At 50.7% G+C, this 19960-nt stretch overlaps 3 protein-coding genes across 10 annotated transcripts; 1 reads left to right on the top strand and 2 right to left on the bottom strand.

Moving 5' to 3' along the window:
* Nucleotides 1-819: 819 nt before the first annotated feature.
* STK16 (serine/threonine kinase 16) lies at nt 820-4056 on the bottom strand. 2 transcript variants are annotated; one of them, XM_004576810.4, is made up of 7 exons: nt 3497-4055; nt 2786-3005; nt 2390-2523; nt 2106-2226; nt 1888-1983; nt 1444-1565; nt 820-1326 (listed from the first exon to the last, which is right to left on the bottom strand). In XM_004576810.4, exons 1-7 carry the CDS (start codon nt 3580-3582, stop codon nt 1188-1190), a joined length of 918 nt encoding a protein of 305 aa, XP_004576867.2. In that variant the 5' UTR covers nt 3583-4055; the 3' UTR covers nt 820-1187. The 2 variants fall into 2 exon arrangements, with proteins under 2 accessions (XP_004576867.2, XP_036348973.2); XM_036493080.2 differs by lacking the exon at nt 1888-1983 and having other exon boundaries at nt 3497-4056.
* A 129-nt stretch (nt 4057-4185) lies between these two features.
* GLB1L (galactosidase beta 1 like) lies at nt 4186-14351 on the top strand. 4 transcript variants are annotated; one of them, XM_004576811.3, is made up of 17 exons: nt 4186-4227; nt 6497-6622; nt 6773-6939; nt 7185-7335; nt 7489-7549; nt 10758-10852; nt 10952-11126; nt 11213-11271; nt 11367-11488; nt 11601-11641; nt 11778-11896; nt 12143-12217; nt 12320-12409; nt 12558-12671; nt 13198-13329; nt 13555-13770; nt 13921-14351. In XM_004576811.3, exons 2-17 carry the CDS (start codon nt 6554-6556, stop codon nt 14188-14190), a joined length of 1956 nt encoding a protein of 651 aa, XP_004576868.2. In that variant the 5' UTR covers nt 4186-4227; nt 6497-6553; the 3' UTR covers nt 14191-14351. The 4 variants fall into 4 exon arrangements, with proteins under 4 accessions (XP_004576868.2, XP_058521021.1, XP_058521020.1 ...); XM_058665038.1 differs by lacking the exon at nt 6497-6622 and having other exon boundaries at nt 4192-4332; nt 12149-12217; XM_058665037.1 differs by lacking the exon at nt 6497-6622 and having other exon boundaries at nt 4192-4332.
* Nucleotides 14304-19922, bottom strand: ANKZF1 (ankyrin repeat and zinc finger peptidyl tRNA hydrolase 1). Of its 4 annotated transcripts, none has more exons than XM_058665034.1 (14): nt 19821-19918; nt 19420-19583; nt 18562-18677; nt 18287-18389; nt 17958-18151; nt 17527-17639; nt 17283-17430; nt 16878-17106; nt 16587-16700; nt 15647-16115; nt 15375-15486; nt 15076-15243; nt 14856-14941; nt 14304-14635 (listed from the first exon to the last, which is right to left on the bottom strand). In XM_058665034.1, the coding sequence occupies exons 1-14, from the start codon at nt 19853-19855 to the stop codon at nt 14512-14514; spliced, it is 2175 nt and encodes a 724-aa protein (XP_058521017.1). In that variant the 5' UTR covers nt 19856-19918; the 3' UTR covers nt 14304-14511. The 4 variants fall into 4 exon arrangements, 3 of the variants coding, with proteins under 3 accessions (XP_058521017.1, XP_058521018.1, XP_058521019.1); XR_009245502.1 differs by having other exon boundaries at nt 14584-14635; nt 15386-15486; nt 19821-19922; XM_058665035.1 differs by lacking the exon at nt 14856-14941 and having other exon boundaries at nt 14500-14635; nt 15386-15486; nt 19821-19922.
* Between the last annotated feature and the right edge of the window lie 38 nt (nt 19923-19960).

Here is a 19960-nt window from a genome sequence, read left to right as displayed (position 1 = left end):
CTGTGCCATTAAGTCAGGCTGTGTGCCTCTGTGCTTTCCTTCAGGCTTCAGATTCCAGGCTAGCTGGTGGAAGCCTTCTGCCAGGGCCCCCCAGGGAAAATTTCAACCTAGCTAATAGGCACCCCAGGACCCACCTGACGTCAGTGTGTGGAGGGGGCTGGGAGGCATGGCTTAGGGGAGGAAGTCTCCCTCACTAGAATTAGATATATCAACCCTACCCTTGGCTCTCCCTCCCTGGTGACTTGGGGACAGGGACGCAGTGCCCTTCCCGGAGGAACAAGTTCCAAGCTCAGCTAAGACCAGGCCCCTGTTTACTTATCAGAGAAGGCAGGAAGTGGCTGCTGGATTCTGCCATGCCACACTGGCCTCATTAATCATTAACCATGTGTGAGCCAGAACCTGGGGGAGGGGGAGTGGAATGGGGCAACCGCTCCACACACACCCCTGCCCCCAGGCTGAGGATGGGAGACCTGTTGTGTAGCTCCAGAGCTTCCTCAGGTGTCCCCACCCAAATGCTCTTACCTGGCAAACCGGCTGGGCTGCTTTGACTAAGCTACCCATCCCGGGAGTAAAGGAAAGAAGGAACTGGCTGAGAACTTTCATGGCGCCCTGGCCCCAATTCTTGGCATAGATGACAGACAGCAAAAGCCACAGCAGCTTTCAGCTTTTGACTATGATGAGATAGAAAAAATGCCCATAGCCAACTAGTCAGATCTAAGGTAAGAACACCTGCCCCCTTACTAGGAATGTAAAGTCACACCAACTGCTGACTCTAAGGCTTCTCTTGGAACCTTCTCTCCAGGAACACAGAGACTAACAGCCACTCCGACCTGCTTCACTTTATTCTTCTGTTGATACATTCTCCTGCTCCCAGACTTGGAGGCAGAACATGATGTGAATTAAGCAGTCATGCTTAGACCCAAGTAGCACATTCTCTCGGCTTCCCTTCTCCTTCCTCCATGCCCACCCCTGAAGAAGTCAGGCCCCTTGATTGGGCTGGGGAATTAGGAACCCTGGGTGTTAAGAGAGCAGAGGAAAAGATGTGAGATTGAGATGACTGTCCCCACCCCAGCTCCTAACTATAGAAGAGTGATCCTGAATAGAACAGATGGAGATTCCATTGCAGGATAGGAGCCTCTTCCCAAGGCACGAGAGGGGCCACCTTCTCAATGCAGACACTGGGCTGTTCAGATCTGGGTAGTGTGCTGGCCAAGCGCTGTGGGCTGCAATGCCTCCAACTGACTGAGGAGGAGAGGGACATGAGGGCGCTGCTGTGGGTCCACAGTCATCATGGAAGCCAGCAGCTGCCGCAATGCTGATGAATGCCTGTGGGGGAAGAGGCTCAGGGTGAGTAGAAGACACCTATAATGTGGCTAAGGGTAGCTGAGTAGGCGAATGCCATGGAGGCCTCTGAAAGGCTCAGGCCCCTCTTCTTGTTTTCACCTGGGGCTCTGTGGAATGCTGAGTTGGTTCTGCACAGCAAGGGCCACGCTGTCACCCTTCTGGAACACCATGTCATACGGACCTTCCCCAAACATCATGGCATAAAGCACACAGCCTAGGGACTAAACATGAACTTGATTAGTCCCTGAGAGAGGATCAATGGAAATGATTTTCCCTTTTGTGGTGAGAGGAGCCTACACAAGCTAAAAAGAACACATGGCACTCCCAGGACTCGGGGAAGCTAGAGGCTTCTGCAGCCCTTACCGGATGGGAGTTGGACCACTTCCTGAATTGAGTACAGTGTCAGTAACAGTTCCCAGGAAGGAAGTTGAAAGGGATGGCAACACACTGGTTCCTGAGGCTTCTTGCAACAGAAACCAAAGACCTACTTACAGAGTCACACCCCTCCCCATGCAGATCACCCCACCCCCCCATGCTCCTCACCCAGACATCAGTGCGCTCATCAATAACACAGTGACTCTGCACGGAGAAGAGCTCTGGGGCCCGGTAGGAGATGGTGCACCGCTGGGCTGCCCAGTCCTACAATAGGAACCGAGCTCAAAAAATAGGGCACAGGCCACAATCAAGGGGCCAAATGTGGCTGTGTGACATTAGAGGCAGGGATGCAGAACAGGTGGGTACAGGGACTCAAAGGCTCTTACTTGCAGGGTCAGCGCCTGGCGGGATCCCTCCACATGGATGCACGCTTGGTTCATGGAACCCAAGTCCATTAAAACTGGCTGCCCTTCATCTCCAAGCAAGATGTTGGTGGGTTTCAGGTCTCTTGCAGGGAAGTAGAAAGGACACATAAGCCAGAATCCCAGGGAACCAAAGAATAAAACAAAAATTCCAGGGGCTGTCTCTTGGAAGAAACACAGAGACGCACCCTGTTTCTCGTGAGGCTCTTGCTCTTGGCCCCACAAGAACATGGGGCCCTGCCACTGACCTGTGGGCATAACCCTTGGCATGAATGGCCTCGAGGCCTCTGCAGATGCCCAGCAGTAGCTGAAGAATTTGATCCTCAGTCAGGAAGTTGCCTTTGTCCTTGAGCCTTTCAATCTCAGTCCACAGTGTACCCCTCTGCAATACAAGTTTTCCCACAGCAAGGGTGGGATGAGGTGGATGTTTCTGGAACTTCTCGTCTCTGGGTTCTGCTCCTTTCCCTCTGACCCTCCCCCTCCAAACACACACACTGACCCCAAACCCCAGTCACATGGACTTCCTCTAAAGCTCAAAGCCCAAGTGGCCAAATCAGGGCATGGCCCCTGCTTCCCAACTTGCTGGAGTGTTCACACAGGCCCCCTGGTAGGCAGCTCTCTCCATAGCCAGGAATATTTCTGACCTTAAAGAAGGGCAGCAGCAGCCAGGCCTCATGCTTGGCATCCCGCTCCCTCAGACAGTAGGCCACAAGGCGCAGGATGTTGGGGTGATGGAAGAGGCGATGCATGTCTGCTTCTCGCTGGGCGTCCTCTCGGTCTTGCTGCTCATGACACAGGATTCGCTTCAGGGCGTAGAAGTGTCCATCATGTAACCCCTCCACTAGGTCCACATAGCTGAACCCGCTGTGGGCCAAAGGGTCAGGGAAGGGCCATGGTCATCCCCCACCTGTCTCTGATGTGGGGGGTAGACGGCAAGGAGGTGGCTCTTCCATTCAGTCAAAACCCTCCCAAAGACGTGGCTGTAAAAGAAGCTTGAAGCTCCTCAAGAGGGGGCATAGGAATCCCTGAGGTCCCGTGGCCCTAAGGTAGGGCTGTGGACATGCACGCAGTGCTTAGGAACCAGGCACCACACAGGACATTCAAAATTCATTATCTCATCCACTCCTCCCAACTCCATCAGCTGGGTGTGATAAGCATCTCCATCAAGCAGACAGTTGAGGGCTCATCAAGATCACATCGCATGGTTCTAGGAGGTTCCAGAACCTGCTTTCTAAACTACCAAGCAGCTAGGAAGGGTCAGGTGAGCTAAATGACTGGGTGAAAAAAAAATCCTGAGCCCCCGAGTCTGTGCTGGACGTTGCTGTCTGGGGCTTCGGTGATTTCCAAAAACTCACCCTTCCCCCAGCTTCTGGATGAAGAGGTAGCGCTTATTGTCAATGAGGACAGTTCCCCGGGAGCAGATACAAAGCGCGTGGCCCATGATGTCTCCAACATCCTCCTCAAGGACGAGCTGAAGCTGCTAAGGGACGTGTCCAGGGTGAGAGAGCTCTTCTTCCAGGCCAGGCGCGGCGGGCCCAGAGGTTCATGCTGGAAGGAAAACAACGGCAGGGTCGCGGCTCCAGCTCGATCCTTCCAACCGCTGAAGGATCAAGGCGGAGCGTTCAGACCCAGGTCTCAGACCCTAGATTTCCGTCTAAAGAAAAAGGGTCCTGGCCACGCCAGCTCCGAAAAGCCTGGAGTCAGGTGCCTCAAAGCCTCACGCAGCTTCCTCCAATCCCAGCCCGCCTTTGGGCGGCCCCTTTTCCCGAGCCCGTGGGGCCGCGCACAGGAGGGAGGGAACAGGGTAGTTCCCGAGGACGCGCGGGCTTCCGGCCCACCGCTTGTAGAACCCAGTCCCAGCCTCGGAACACAGAGTCAGCAGTCCACTAGCCGGACCTCCTCACACTGACCTGGCTAGGGAAGGAACGCAGCCAGAAACCGGAAACAGTGATTACATCATCAATCCGCGCCAATGTAACGGCCCGTGGTATCCTAGCAACTGCTGGGCTTCGAGAGGATGTCGGGGTGTGGAACTAAGAGGCCGGAGGCGGGCTAGACCTGCCGGTGGACGGGTCGCAAGACCTGGGTGAGGGTTTCCTCTACCTGGGCTTCAGTGGGGGTCAAAACGCAGGCTCTTACAAATCCGGGCTCGGCCCGAGGCCCCCAGGATCTCCATCTCCCAATGTCGGAGGTAGGAGGACTCTCACTGCCCGTGCCCTGGAGCCAGAAAGTGCCTAACCACAGTCCAGCCCCTAACGGGGGATCCAGGGAGGCGGCAGGCTGGGGACAACCTAGTCCAATATCCCACCACCCTTGTCTCAATGGTTAAAAGCTCAGGAACCTGACAGTTTCTAAATGGGGTCTGTGTGTGCTGGGGCAGGCTGTTTAACTTCTTGGATCCTAGCTTTTTGTGGCTGCAAAGTACATGAAATAAATAGTACCTCAGACTAAGGGCATCCATCGTGAGGCCAGACTACTTACTGACTCTACTAAGCTAGTAGTGTGAGCTCAGATGGGCAGCTTAATATTTATGTCCTTCATGGTTGTTGCTTCGTGGCATCGCTTGAAGATTGGGATGTCATGTGTTTAGCACAGTGTCTGGTGCATAACCCTCAGTGTCACCACCGCCCTGATCCTCACAGTCCAGGTCTTGGACTCTGAGGGCGGCCTCATTGGGAATCCCCGGATTCTCCAGCCTTGGCATCAAGGAATTGCCTCAGACATCTCTTGCCTAAATGGGGGGCAGGGACGTAAGTGTAAAAGGGGTGCACTTCCAGAGAGGAGGGAGTGGTCAGGATTGGCTTTTGAAGCAGGGTTTTCTAGGGAAAGGGCTCATCTTGTGACTTTTGCTGCTAAGGTCCTGATCACCATGAGGGTTTGCTTTGGATTTTCCTGGACTGTGAACCCATATGTTCGTTTGTTCATCCTTCCTTCTTCCTTTTTCTTTTGTCATTGTTGTTAAGATTTATTTATTTTCACTGGAAAGGCTGATTTACAGAGAGGAGAGACATAGAAAGCTCTTCCATCTACTGGTTCACTCCCCAAATGGACACAATGGCCAGAGCTGAACCAATCTTAAGTCAGGAACTTCTGGGTTTCCCATATGGGTATAGGATCCCAAGGCTTTGGACCATCCTGTGCTGCTTTCCCAGGCCACAAACAGGGAGCTAGATGGGAAATGTTGCAGCCGGGACATGAATCAGTGCCCATGTAATATGCCAGTACTTGGAGGTGGAAGATTATCCAGTTGAGCCACTGTACCAGCCCTCCCCTGCCCCAACCATTTTCTTACAGATTTAACCTGCTATGTGGAGGGCCCTGTGCTTGATGCTGAGGGTCCCAGGTAGACAAGGCATTCCTGATCTTCAAGGAGTCTAGTTTAGTTAAGACCCTGCTTCTTTGTCTCCAGTGTCCCTGGGAAATCTTAAAAACACACATTCTGGGTCCAGTGAGGGTTCGATTGGCTAATCTTCCCCCTTCAAGCACCAGAACTCCATATATGTGCTGACTCTTGTCCTGGCTACTCTACTTCCCATCCAGCCTCCTGCTTGTAGCCTGGGAAAGCAGTAGAGGATGACTCAAAGCCTTGGGACCCTGCACCCATGTGGGAGACCTGGAAAAAGCCCCTAGCTCCTGGCTCCTGGCTTTGGATCGGCTCAGCACCAGCTGCTGTGGCCACTAGGGAGCGAACCAGTGGATAGAAGATCTTTCTCTCTGTGTCTCCTTCTCTATACGTCTGCCTTACCAATAAAAATAAATCTTTAAACACACACATACATACATTCTGCTTCTGTAAAGTGTGAGGTAGGACCTGAGAGTGCATTTCTTTTTTTTTAAGATTTATTTATTTTATTACAAAGTCAGATATACAGAAAGGAGGAGAGACAGAGAGAGAGGAAGATCTTCCGTCCGATGATTCACTCCCCAAGTGAGCCGCAACGGCCGGTGCGCGCCGATCCGAAGTCAGGAACCTGGAACCTCTTCCAGGTCTCCCACGCGGGTGCAGGGTCCCAAATCTTTGGGCCATCCTCTACTGCTTTCCCAGGCTACAAGCAGGAGGCTGGATGGGAAGTGGAGCTGCCGGGATTAGAACCGGCGCCCATATGGGATCCCGGGGCTTTCAAGGCGAGGACTTTAGCCGCTAGGCCACGCCGCTGGGCCCCTAAGAGTGCATTTCTAACCAGCTCCCAGTTAATGTTAAGGAAGCTGGCTCCAGGCTGCACTCAGAATGGCAAGATGTAGAGGATTTTTACAAGTTAGTGGGGTCTTGGGCGGGCTGCAGGCTGCAGTCCTGGCAGACTGCCTGGCAGCCAGAGGTGGTCTCCGCCCCCTTGCTCGCTGAGGTTCCCTCCCAGGAATCTGACACGTGACCGTCAGACCTCTGACTAGGAGAGAGGAGCCTTGAAAGCGCCATGGCTCGGAAGAAGGCTCCCTGTTTTCCCTCTCTGCTCCTGTCGCTCCTGTCGCTGCTGTTGTCCCAGGTAAGAAGAAAGGGTGGAACCAGCTGGCCCGGGTGCGGTGAGGCGGGGTCAGTTCCGGCAGATGAGAGAAAGTCAAAGCCACTGCAAAGCAACTCAGGGCTGGTTCCTCCTCCCAGACCTCTGCTGAGCCCCGTCTCTTGGCCTTGGCAGGCAGACGCTCGGTCGTTTGTGGTGGATCGGGAACACGACAGATTCCTCTTGGACGGGGCCCCATTCCGCTACGTGTCCGGCAGCCTGCACTACTTTCGGGTCCCTCGCGTGCTTTGGGCAGACCGGCTGTACAAGATGCGACTGAGCGGTCTCAATGCTGTCCAGTTGTAAGAGGGGCTCTCTAGAGCCACGGAGGGACAGGGCAAACCATCACCACCTCCTGGTTAGAATGGGGCTCTGCAGCGCAAGCATGGCTGGGTTTGAAAAGGACCCGTTTTAGAGTTCCGGGGCTCCATGGCCAAGGGGTGGGAAAGAGAGGGCCAGGAACTCATTCCAGCTGCTTCCTGAAGTTTCCTTTGGTCCTCCCCAGCTTCTCCATACCCCGGGCCTCCTTAACCTCTTCTTTTCTCAGTTACGTGCCCTGGAACTACCATGAGCCAGAGCCAGGGGTCTATAACTTTAATGGCAGCCGGGACCTCGTTGCCTTTCTGAATGAGGCATCTAAAGCGAAACTGCTGGTCATCCTGAGACCAGGACCTTACATCTGTGCGGAGTGGGAGATGGTGAGTTAGCTGGAAAAGGCCCTGTGGAGTTTCTAGACTACTCTCATTTGCCCACACTCCAGAGCTATTTCCTGCACTGTACTCTACTCCTTCCCTTTCAACATCCCCCACCCACCCCAAAATAACATGATCTGCATGCTTCTTTGTTGTCAGGGAGGTCTCCCATCATGGTTGCTTCGAAAACCTAAAATTCATCTGAGAACCTCAGATCCAGGTGAGTTGAAACAAAAGATGCAACAAGGAAAACGAGCCAACAATAACAAAAATCGGGTCCTTTGGGTGCCAGAACCAGGACAGAGCATCCCCAAATCGGGGGCCATTCCTTAAAACTATTGATTGTTTCCTGTATCATCAGTAGGTTACTAAAAGCTGGGACTTCACAGATCCAGTCCCTATGCCACGCAGTTTGTAACATAGTGAAAGAAATAATTTAAAGAGAAAAACCTTACATGTGAAAGTATGGCAAACTGTAATAATACTATGCAAAAATTAGTAATATAATGAGTTGAGATAGTGACAGATAGGACCTCTTCTAGGTGTAGCATAAGGGTAAACTCTGAGGTGAACCTTCAGGTGACTGCTAGATCTTGTTAAGAGTGAAGCAAGAACCTTCTTGGTAGAAGGAACAATACATTTTAAGGTTCAGAGATGAGAAATAAACTGGCATGATTGAGGAGTTCACAGAAGAGGGAGGTAACTGGAGTAAAGCAGGTAAGGGAGATAGGAAAATCAAAGATGACATGAGACAGTTGGTTCTGGGTCTTATAGACCATTGTAAGATGTTTATGTTATATTGCTAGTAAAAGTCATAACAAAATCTAACCAGAGGTATGACATGATCTGACTTGGTATTGATATCACTTTAGCTGAGGGATAGAAACTAGATTCAGGGAGTATAGGTGGAAAGGAAGAAATCAATTGGGAGACCATCACTGTAGTTAAGGATAGAGATGATGGTGCCTGCAAAGGGCCACCCCCATCCTGTATGCTGATGTAGTTTAACAGCAAGAAATAGTCCTCTAACCTTCCTGCCCTGCCAGCACAGGAGAGGAGAAGAGAGGAGAGGAGAGGAGAGGGGAGGACAGGACAGGAGAGGAGAGGGGAGGGGAGGGGAGGAGAGGGGATGGGAGGAGAGGAGAGGGGAGGGGAGGGGAGGGGAGGAGAGGGGAGGGAAGGGGAGAGGGAAAAGAAACATAAGTTCTACCCACCTTTCTCTATACCTGACCTTCCCCACCCTAATCAGAGGCCTACATGGCTGTATATCCCTCTCAACTATGAAACAATATTAAAAGTAAAATTAATTTTTAAAAAGAAGAGATGATGGTGCTTGGACTAAGGCAATGGTGATGGAAAGAGGGAAGAACTGAGATATGGTTCAGGAGTTAAAGCCAGCAGGATTTTTTTTTTTTTTAAATGGAAGAGGAGGAATGGGGCTATGTGGGTAAGGTTGGGAAAGGAATAGTTTCTGGTGAGCCAAGAGGGTGATGATGGTATATAGATGTATGGAGAAGGTAGAGAAGAGTATGTGGCAGGTGAGCAGCTCTGGAGAGAAAAGTTTTATTCTGGTCATATTAAATTTCTAGCCTATCTCACTCAGGTAAAGATATTAAAGAGGCATTTGAATGTGTAGTGTGGAACTTCCCAGAGTGGTCTGAGCTAAATACCACAAATATGAAAGCCAAGAGTCTAAAGATGTTTTTCAGTCATTGACACTGAGACATGCATCACTTGGGGAACCAATGGGGAGAAAGAAAAGATGGTACCTCACAATAGCCTAGTGCCTAAATTCTTGCCTTGCATCTGCCAGGACCCCATATGGATGCCAGTTCGTATCCTGCTGTACCACTTCCCATACATCTCCCTGCTTGTGGCCTGGAAAGCAGCAGAGTATGGCCAAAGGCCTTAGGACCCTGCACCTGCATGGGAGACCCAGAGGAAGCTCCTGGCTCCTGATCAGCTCAGCTCTGGCTGTTGTGACCACTTGGGGAGTGAATCAGTGAACAGAAGATCTTTCTCTGTGTGTCTCCTTCTCTCTGTGTATCTCTTTCCAATGAATAAATTTTTTAAAGATTTATTTATTCTTTTTATTACAAAGTCAGATATACAGGGAGGAGAGACAGAGAGGAAGATCTTCTGTCCTATGATTCACTCCCCAAGTGAGCCGCAACGGCCGGTGCTGCACTGATCCAATGCCAGGAAGCAGGAACCTCTTCTAGGTCTCCCATGCGGGTGCAGGGTCCCAAAGCTTTGGGCCGTTCTTGACTGCTTTCCCAGGCTACAAGCAGGGAGCTGGGTGGGAAGTGGAGCTGCCAGGATTAGAACCGGCACCCACATGGGATCCCGGCGTGTTCAAGGCGAGGACTTTAGCCGCTAGGCCACGCCACTGGGCCCCCAATGAATAAATATGTAAAAAAAATTCATCTTGGAGAATGCCCCATATGTCAGTGTTTAGATTTCATCTCTGGTGCAAATAACAAGTCATTAGAGAAAGGGGATGATTTTATAAGATTTATTCCTCTTAAAATGATCATTCTGGGGCCCGGTGCAGTAGTCTAGTGGCTGGGGTCCTCGCCTTGCCCATGCTTGGAACCCATGTGGGTGCTGGTTCTGGTCCTGGTGGCCCTGCTTCCTGTCTGGCTCTCCTTTGAAATACACACACTTCTCCCAGCTTTCATGATAGCCTCACTTATCAGTCACTGCCCCTGAACCACCCCCACCCACCCACCCAGTCTTCCTGACCACTTCTCCTCAGTCTCTTAGCTGTTCTTTTCTTTCTGTTAAGTGCTGGGGTGGGAGGGTGGAGTTACCAGGGTTCAGTCCTTGGATGTTTGTGTTTATTCTCATGCCTTAGGTAATCGCATCCATTTCCATTAGGGAATTAAAGTCCATCTAACAGCTAATGATCCCAAAATATTTTATCATAAGCATGTAGCTTGATTACATAGGAGCTTTATATTCTGGGCCTTTTTGTTTGCTTTTAAAGAATTTGAAAAGCAGAGTAAGGAGAGTGGGAGAAAGACAGAAAATCTTCCATCTATATGGGTGCTAGGGGTGCAAGCACTTGGGCCTTCTGCTGCTTTCCAAGGCACATTTCCAGGGAGCTGGATTAGAAGTAGAACAGCCAGGACTCAGACAAGCACACATATGGAATGTGTCTCAATGAGTTAACTCCCTGCACCACTTCACTGGCCCTTACATACAAGGTCTTCTGTGTTCAAATTCCATTGATATGCAGATGTGCATGTGCTTAGGGTTCAAAGTTCCTCTGTGTCACTGCTTCCCAAGTTTAGATGTGGGCGGGTGGGTTGGAAATTACAGCCCAGGATCTAGGTAGCACTGAAATATCTAGTAAGGATGCTGGGGCAGAGGGTTGTGGAGGTGGTGCTGGCCACTAATGAGCAGAGTCATGCTTCTTCCTTTAGATTTCCTTGCTGCCGTGGATTCCTGGTTCAAGGTCTTGCTGCCCAAGATATATCCATTTCTCTACCACAATGGGGGCAACATCATTAGCATTCAGGTATAAATGGGAAGTTGATTGGGCAAGCAGAAGGAAATACAAGGGACCTTTGACCTTATACGTCTCCTGACTGGGCTCCACTTTCTTTTCCCTTGACAGGTGGAGAATGAATATGGTAGCTACAAGGCCTGTGACTTGCACTACATGAGGCACTTGGCTGGACTCTTCCGTGCATTGCTTGGAGACGATATCTTGCTCTTCACTACAGATGGACCAGAAGGACTCAAATGTGGCTCCCTCCAGGGACTCTATAGCACTGTAGATTTTGGCCCAGGTCCCCTGAACAAGGGTTAGGAGTGGAGTCTGGGGCAGGGCACCCCCTCTGTGCTACTTATCTTTTGCCTTTGCTCCTTTCTGCAGCTGACAACATGACCAGAATCTTTAATTTGCTTCGGAAGTATGAACCCCGTGGCCCATTGGTGAGGAACTAGAGAGGAAGGAAGTCTAACTGAGAACTGGGACTGGGAGTGGGTCAGTGGATCATCTTCCTCACAGTTCTCATTTCACACCCTAGGTCAACTCTGAGTACTACACAGGTTGGCTGGATTACTGGGGCCAGAATCATTCCACGCGGTCTATTCAAGCTGTAACCAAAGGACTGGAGAACATGCTCAAATTGGGAGCCAGTGTGAACATGTAACTTGTGCTGCTGGGGCCAGCATGAACCTGCAATGGAAGCTGGGGCTGAAAGTTAAGATTCAGGATTCAGTGTGTCAGTTTATACCTTTCCCCCTTACTCTCCCCTCAGGTACATGTTCCATGGAGGTACCAACTTTGGTTACTGGAATGGTGAGTCTAGAAGGTCTCTGGTGTCAAAGCAGGGCTGCACATGATCAGCACTGTCCATTCTGCTGGCACTTTCCCATATGATGCTCTTTGCTTAGTACCAGTTATCTGAAAGCTGTCTTAATTGGTTCAACTCCAGGTGCTGATGACAAGGGACGCTTCCTCCCAATTACTACCAGCTATGATTATGATGCACCCATATCTGAAGCAGGAGACCCCACACCTAAACTTCTTGCTATCCGAAATGTCATCAGCAAGGTGCCCTACTACTTCCTGAAATTCCAGTCTTATTAATTTGGGCGTTAGGGGAAGGGTGAGGCAGGGAGGAGTGCCCCAATTTGGTGGTGGTCAAACATTTCCCACTCCCCCGTGGGAGAGGCACACTTAAGCAAGTGCAAAATTGTAGGATCTTCATGCCCTCTAAAGCCCTTTCCGGGCCCTACTCTAGAGCCTTGGGGTTGTTCCTGTGGTGACCCCATTGCTCCTGAGAGAATGCGGGCTTAGTTCCAGGAAGTTCCCTTGGGACCGTTACCTCCTCCAAGCCCCAAGATGACACTGGGACCTTTGACTCTGTACCTGGTAAGTTGCATGTCTTTTCAGATTCTGTTCTTTGTAAATACCCCAGCCTGCCCTATCCAGAAACTTCCTTCCTTCTCTGATTCTTTACTCTTCTCCTAAAAGGATGGAGATTTGCTGGCTTTCCTAGATTTTCTCTGCCCTGAAGGACCCATCCATTCAGTCTTTCCACTGAGCTTCGAGGCTGTCAAGCAGGTAAGTTAGGTAAGCCTCTAACTGGCAGGGATGGCAACTGCCCTCCAGAGCTGTACCTGAACGCTGCTTCTGGCTACCCATTTGCATCATGATTTCCTTTCTTACCACCTCGAAGTTTATTTTAAAGTGCTCATTCTTCCATATCCAGGACCGCGGTTTCATGTTGTATCGGACCTATCTGACCCATTCCGTTTTTGAGCCAACACCACTGTGGGTACCAAATAATGGAATCCATGACCGTGCCTATGTTATGGTGGATGGGGTGAGAACCTAATTGTCGGCCCCAATTCCTTCCTCTCCCCAGCACCCTTTCCTACTTGCTTGTTCACATTTGCAGAGTTGAGCATAGGCTAGGGTTAATCTGGGATGACAAAGTTTAGGAATAAAGAAAACTGATAGGTGGCTACATTTTTTTCTGCCCTCCAAATTAAACTTCCTGTGCTATGACCAAAAATTGAATGCTGAGTCTATTCTAAAAAAGAAAGAAAGAAAAAGAATAACAGAGATCGTCTACCTGCTAGTTCATTTTCCAAATGGCCACAACAGCTAGGCCTGGGCCAGGCCAAAGACAGAAGCCAAGAATTCCATCCTGGCCTCCCAGGGTGGCAGAGGCCTAAGTACCCATACCATCCTCTGCTGCCTTCCCAAGCACATTAGCAGGGAGTTGGATCAAAAGCAGAGCAGCCAGGACTCAAACCAACACTTCAATGTGGGATGCTGTTGTTGTAACCTGTGGCTTACTGCCAATCTGAGCCCTTCCTTTCATAAAGTACATCTCTCACTCATAGGTGTTCCAAGGTGTTTTAGAACGAAATATAAAACACCAACTGTTTTTGATGGGGGGATTGGGAGCTAAATTGGACATCCTGTTGGAAAACATGGGGAGACTCAGTTTCGGATCTAATAGCAGCGACTTCAAGGTGAGCTTTGTCTTTCCCCTCCCTTTAGTAGTCTTATTGCATAACTCCCCTGGAAAACTAGAGGCCTAATGTAAGTTGAACAAGAGCCATGTCATTTAAGAGTTAAGCAGAAAACAGTGGCTTGCTGGGGATCTCAAGATGGCTACCAATCATATACAAGGTTGCTGCGGGATAGTAGGCCCAAGAGTCCAGTGAGTGATGACTCTTCATTTGCCTTCTCCACAGGGCCTATTACAGCCACCCATTCTGGGGCAAGTAATCCTTACTGAGTGGATGATGTTCCCTCTGAATGTCGATAAGCTTGTAAAGTGGTGGTTTCCCCTCCACTTACGGAAAGGGACAAAACCTCAAACTCCCTCTGGCCCCATCTTCTACTCTACAACATTCCCAGCTGCAGGTCCAATTGGGGACACATTTCTCTATCTACCTGGATGGACCAAGGTATTGCGGTATTGCTCATGGTTGTAGTGGTAGTGGGAGGTGTTATAAGAGAACTATCATGGAAGGAGCAGGAGAGAAGCAATGACTCCTCAGATTCGATTCCCTCCCCTGAAGAACTGACTTTTCTTCCTCTCTCTTCCCGCCTCTCAGGGCCAAGTCTGGATCAACGGGTTTAACTTGGGCCGGTACTGGACAAAGCAGGGGCCACAAGAGACCCTCTATGTGCCAAGACCCCTGCTTTTTCCTAGGGGAGGCATCAACAAAATCACAGTGCTGGAGTTAGAAAACGTGCCTCCCGAACCTCTGATCGAATTTCTGGATAAACCCATCCTCAATAGCACAACACATACAACATACATCTATTCTCTCTCTGTTGAGGCCCAAAGCGCCTCAGAACCAATGCAGTTAAGTGGGCACTGAAAGCAAAGGTGACCCTTGGACCTTGGACATGGAGTGAGCAGGACCCTTTCTTGGCCACAGTGACCCTAAGGAACCAAAGGCCAAAATGCCTCTGAATGTAAGTCTGAGTGCAGTCTCTTTGCCAGCCTTTATTGTGATTAAAGTTCCAGAGACAGTACCAGCTCCAGCACACTCTGTAGCTCTGTCTTTGCCCTGGTTCCTGAGTCCCTGCCCCTGATTTTCCATATACTCTCTGTCTTGGGGAGGAGATGACACCTTGGGCTGCTGTAGGTAGGCCCCTTTCAGGATGTAGAGTTGGCCCCACTTGGAAGTTGTAAGAACTCAGGAAGATGGCTTCCCAGCCTGACAGCGATGATGCTGGAGGCAACGAGTGGAGCAGAAAGAAAAGTCGAGGTAGTGAAAGGGAATGAGGCCTTGGAGGGATGCCCCACAATTCCAACAGCGTCTGCACAAGAGGAAGAAGAATGGTTGCACAGGTACTCTAGAACATTCCAGGGCAGTCCAGCTCTTTTCTCCATCCCCTGCCATCTCTGAACCCCACAGATTCCAGAACATCTCTAAGTCCTTCAACAACTCTTCTGCATACTGTATGGGCACTCATTTCACTTCCCCCAGATGGTCCCTGCATTCGAGTCCACCCCATCACTCAGTCCCTTGCCTCATACCGAACATTGCCAGCTGTAGAGTCAGGAGTCAGAGGGCTGGGGACTCCCAACTGGGCAGCGAGGCGGCGCTCTGCAGCTAGAGCTCTCTAGAGAAAGAGAAGTTAGGTTAAAGATAGGGCCGCAGCAGTGAACGGGGACTGCAAGAAGTGTCAGCTGCACATTGGGGCAGGGATCACACCTGCAATGTGGCCTTGCTGTGGAACTGTCCATGCAGCCTCACCTTCTCCCGGTCACTGAGGGCAGCAAATTGCATCCGCGCTTCCTGTTCCCGCTGCTCCTGCTCCCGCTGCTCCCGCCGCTGGTCCTCCCGTTGCCGCCGGGCTGCCTTCTGCTCCTTCTTTCGGGAAGCCCGGCGAGCCTCCATTTCCGCAGTCAGTGGCCCTGGCACCTAGAAGATCGCCAGAAGAGCTAGCTGAGACCCCCATGAGCCATCCTTTGTGAAACTGCAAGGAGCAGCAACTCTAGCTGGGCTCTGCAATGCCTTCCCACACAGCACTTCCCCCTATCTTCCCAGCTAACCTGAGCCTTACGGTAATCACAGGCTTCTGGATTCTTCTCCATGAACCTTCGGAACTCATTACGTGTCGATTTGTCAGCAGCTACAGTATAAGGTGGCCGGCCACATGAGTCTCTGTGTGCAAAAACCCAAAGCGACAGGTTCAGCTTGCCTTCTGCCTTTCCTGACATTGCCCAACCAGATCAAGGGAATACCGCCAAGTAGCCAATGCAACATTAGCCTTCAGCTTCTCTTCTCTAGTCCCAGATGGTTCAGGACGAGGACCCCCACTTACTGCACGGTGGGGTCAGCACCTGCCTCCAACAGCAGACGGACCACCAAGCCTCTTCCAGCTGCAGCTGCGGCGTGCAAAAGAGTAGAACCACCAGGGCCAGAGGGGACATTAAGTAGAGACCTAATTCCTGGGTCTGTAGGGCTGGCGGCTAAGTGCAGCGTCAGCACTCCAACATCTCCAGCTCGACAAGCAGCTAACAGCACTTCCCAGAGGCTTGGCTGACTGTGGGCTTCAGCTTCATCCTGCGAAGGCTCTGAGGGGGCTACCATGGTCTGTGCTGACTGCGAGGTGGGCTCATCTTGAGGGAGCTGCTGGAGAAGAGCCTCCTGGCCTCGACTTCCCTCCTTTTTCCTTTTTCGCCGCCTCTGCTTGGGCAATACCTCGAACTCACGAAGATCCAAGGTCCCCAGAGTCAACTCCACTAGCTCCAGCTCTACCTGGGAGCTGTCTTCTTCCTCTGACCCTGAACCTAGAAAAAGGCCTGACATGTCAGATCCATCTAACGAACAATAAGCAAACCATCTAGATCACTCTGAAATGAAGTTGTTTTTATTTTGTCCCTGAACTCTTCCGATGAGCATCCTTTGGATTCTGTATGATAGAGGAAAACATAAAAGCACCTGTCAGCCCACATCCACAGCATCCGCTAAGACAGATAAGTGATGGGGGATTCAGGCTACACACATAAGCATTTAGTGCAGGCTAAGACTTTTCACAGAACTGTGAACAGAAGAGGTAACAGACTTGGAAAGGTTATAAACCATGTCTCAGAAATTGCCATTTGAGGAGCAGGCCCTGAGGTGGGGGTGGGTATATGTGTTGTGTGATAGCCCATCTATAAACTGGGAGGTGGGTTAATTATGACCCATTCACCACTACGTTACAAGGACAATTGCCAAATGGTGCTCAAACCCTCATTCATTCTGCCCGAGGGCCTCACCTTCATCCCTGGGAGCCTCGCTTTCTTTCTCAGCAGCCTCCTTTCTCTCTGCTCTTGCCGTTTTCCAATGTGCTGGAGTTGAGGGCAGCCTGACTAGCTCCCGAGGGTCTTCTCCTATCATACAACAAAAGACCTTTCTAGAACATAACTGAAGAGCATCCTGCCCAGGCTTCTCAAGGAAGTGAATACAGAGCTACCGTCTGTGGGCTACAGAATCCCGTGAGAACACGGCTAAGGTTGAACAGTACAGCAAGGCCCAGGGGGACTGGGGATCTACATCAAAAGACTCACCATGGACATGCAAGGTGGTCAGCTTCTGGAATGTACGCTGTACCTCTCCAAAGGTGGGTCTGCGTGTGGCCAACGGGATAGCCCAAAGTCTGGGATCACCCTTTCGCAAGGGCGCCCCCTGGCCTCCAAAGAACAAGGAGCCACCAGAGGAAGGCGCACGGAGCAGTATGGTGTCAGTCTCCTCCAGGGCCTTCGCCCAGTCTGGCCCTGCCAGCAGCTCACGAACCTCCTGGAGAAGACAGCTTCTCAGCCCTGCATATCTTCACTAGATAATTTTAGACTGTAGCCAGACATAAGAGGAGCTGGGAAGGTACAGGAGTCAAAAACCTCTTGGACTGTAATATTGAGTGAACTGAAATGACAATCACAAAGGGAGGAACAGCAAGATCTGGGCACCTCACTCACCTGTCTCAATGTGGCTTCATTGTAGCGCCGCAGGCTGGCTCCTGCTGAGCGGGGGGCTGCACCACGGGCATCCCGGAGGCCCTGGGCTGTGCCACGCTTAGCCCGCACTGTGTAGCGATGAAAGGTTTTATGTGTCACCACTTCTCTTCTGTAAACAGTACAGACTCAGTGCTGGAGCCCAGGTACACTCCCAAACCAACAGGATCCTTTTTACCCTCACCCCAGGCAGGCAGCATCCCCTTACCCTCGGAAAATGGCACCAGCAAAATGCCCTGCTGCGGCCATGAGGACCACGCAATGTGGGGGACCTCCACCTTGCAGGTTTTTAAGCAGCAGTTCCTCCTCTGCTGGGGGCACCTGGATAACAAAGAAGCAGCAGAATATCTCTGTCACATTCTGTTACAGCAAGAAACCACCTGCAAGCACTAAGTGCTCCATATGTGCTCCTTTGTTTAACACAAGCACCCCAAGGCTTCTTTAAACTGTATGAATGGGAAATGTGAGGCTAGGAGAAGACATAGCCAGGACCACAGTTCAAACACAGACAGATTTTCCACACTTAACTGCATGACAGCTAGTCACTCCTAAGATTTAAACCAGTTTCACACCACGACTGCACTGTCAAGTGTGATATCCACACCCAATAGGAGAGAAGGCTGGGATTGAGTGACTTACCTGGCGAGGGCCTAGGACACAGCGGTAGGCAAGCAGAAACTGGCCCTGGGCATTTTGAAAAAGAACCCGGTGTGAAGGGAATCCTCGGGGTCGGTTCTGCTTCTTGGATTTAGCTCTCTCCTCCTCTGGTGCCTGGCAGTCCTCTTCGCTGGCAGAGTCCGATTCTTCAGATCCTGAGATGCTGGAAAGATCTCCTGAGAACAGTCAGCAGGACATACACACATTTGATGCCCTAACTCTGATCTTTCTTCAAACTCCTACATTTTCTTCCACCCTCCACTCACCCCCCATCAATCCTAATCCCACTCTGGTCTGCCATCAGTCATCACCTGTGGAACTCCACTTTTCAAAGTCCAAGGCAGACAGGACAGGTTTGTTCCTGAGACGCTGCTTTAGGTTAAACCGGTGCCAGTCAAGCTTATAATGTTCTCTCTGGGATAAAAAGAAGAGGGCAACAGACTACAGCCTGGCCTGTATATTAGCCACGACAGGTGACACCGACCACCTGAGCCAAAGCATAGAACTTCAGACCACTGTCTGCCTCCTCCCCACCACTGTTATACTTTTGCTTCTAACATTAATCCTGGCAACCTTGGCCTTTTACCTGTTCCTGCTGGTTCTGGAAGGTCTGGTTACAGGTTACACAAAATAACTTCTCCGAAACATCCTGGGGAGCATGGAGTGTTTTTTTTTGTTCAGGGCGTGTACTCTCCCCTAAACCTAAACAAGGATAACCGGAGGTAGAAAGCAAGGCTGTCCCACAGGCCTAGAGTTGCACTGCGTGTCCGATATACAGGGATGAGATAACATGCCCCCTGCCTTTCAGGGACTTACAATCTAGTAAAGCAATTGATGGCCTGATAGCTACTTCATACAAGAAACATGCTTATCTCCACATGATCATACATGCAAAGATGTTTGGAGGAGTATACATCAAATAGTGTACCTAAATTAGCCAAAGTAAAATCATTTCTGGTAAGGTCTATTTTTAAAACTTTTTAACTGTACAAAATTTACCTTTCGGCTTTTTAAGCTTACATTTCCAAGTATCCTGGGCAGTTTAAAAAGAGGTGCCACAGAACACATCTATATGTTGTAAAAAAAAATGATAAAGGTAGTAATATATAGTTATAGTCAGCAAAAAGGAATGATTTGGAGTCCAGTTCAATTTCAAATATTATCAAGGAATTTGAAAATGATGTCTTTTTCCCCAAGTGTAAAATAAAAAAGGTTAACGTGAAGAGACATAAGCAATGTCCAAAGAGCTCCAGCAGCATCTGAGGGGGCTGGAAACTCACCCAGAGAACACACTTCTGACAGTTTACTCAGTAGAGAAAAGTCAACGTGGATATCTAGGCTGGGGGTGGGGGAAAATGCCAGGAAGCACGTGTCCCCTCCCCCCCCCGTTGGAGGAGGAGCCCCATCACGTTCCCCAGGAGTCCACCCCAACCTTCCAAGATACCTGGGCAGGAGGTGCGCGGAGCTGTGTCCAGAGCATCCCCTGCCGCGCGGCTCAAAAGGTTCACTCCTCGCAGGACAGGAGCGTCGGCGCTGAGGTCAAACAGGGAGACCCATGCGGGAGCCGGGGCTGCAGCCAGAGCTGGCGACATGACTGAGCAGGGATCACTGAGAAGCGGAATATGGGACAGACAGAGGAAATGAAGCAAGAGTTCTCCAGGGTGCGAAGAACTTGATCCCTTCCGGTTCCCCTCCACCTGCTAACATAAGTTGGCTCGGCATTAATTACCGGACCCTCTTCCTCCCAAACTATTGGTATCCAATCCCAAAAGTGAAATATAGGAGTACCCGGCTCCCTCTTAAATCGAATCCAGCAAAGTTGCCTAGCCGATCGCGTTTCGTTACCCGTGCTCCAAAGCCCCGGCAAAAACTGACCACATAGACGTGTCCGCGCCCTCAGGAGCCGCACCAGATGTCCCGGGAACCGAGCGCGTGTGCTCCTGGAGTTCGAAACCTGGATTCTGTTAACACCACAAGGCCGGCAC

Source organism: Ochotona princeps, chromosome 5 (assembly GCF_030435755.1).
Source record: "Ochotona princeps isolate mOchPri1 chromosome 5, mOchPri1.hap1, whole genome shotgun sequence".
Lineage (NCBI taxonomy): Eukaryota > Metazoa > Chordata > Mammalia > Lagomorpha > Ochotonidae > Ochotona > Ochotona princeps.
The sequence above is the reverse complement of the archived record's forward strand: the minus strand, read 5'-3'. Positions and strand labels throughout refer to the sequence as shown.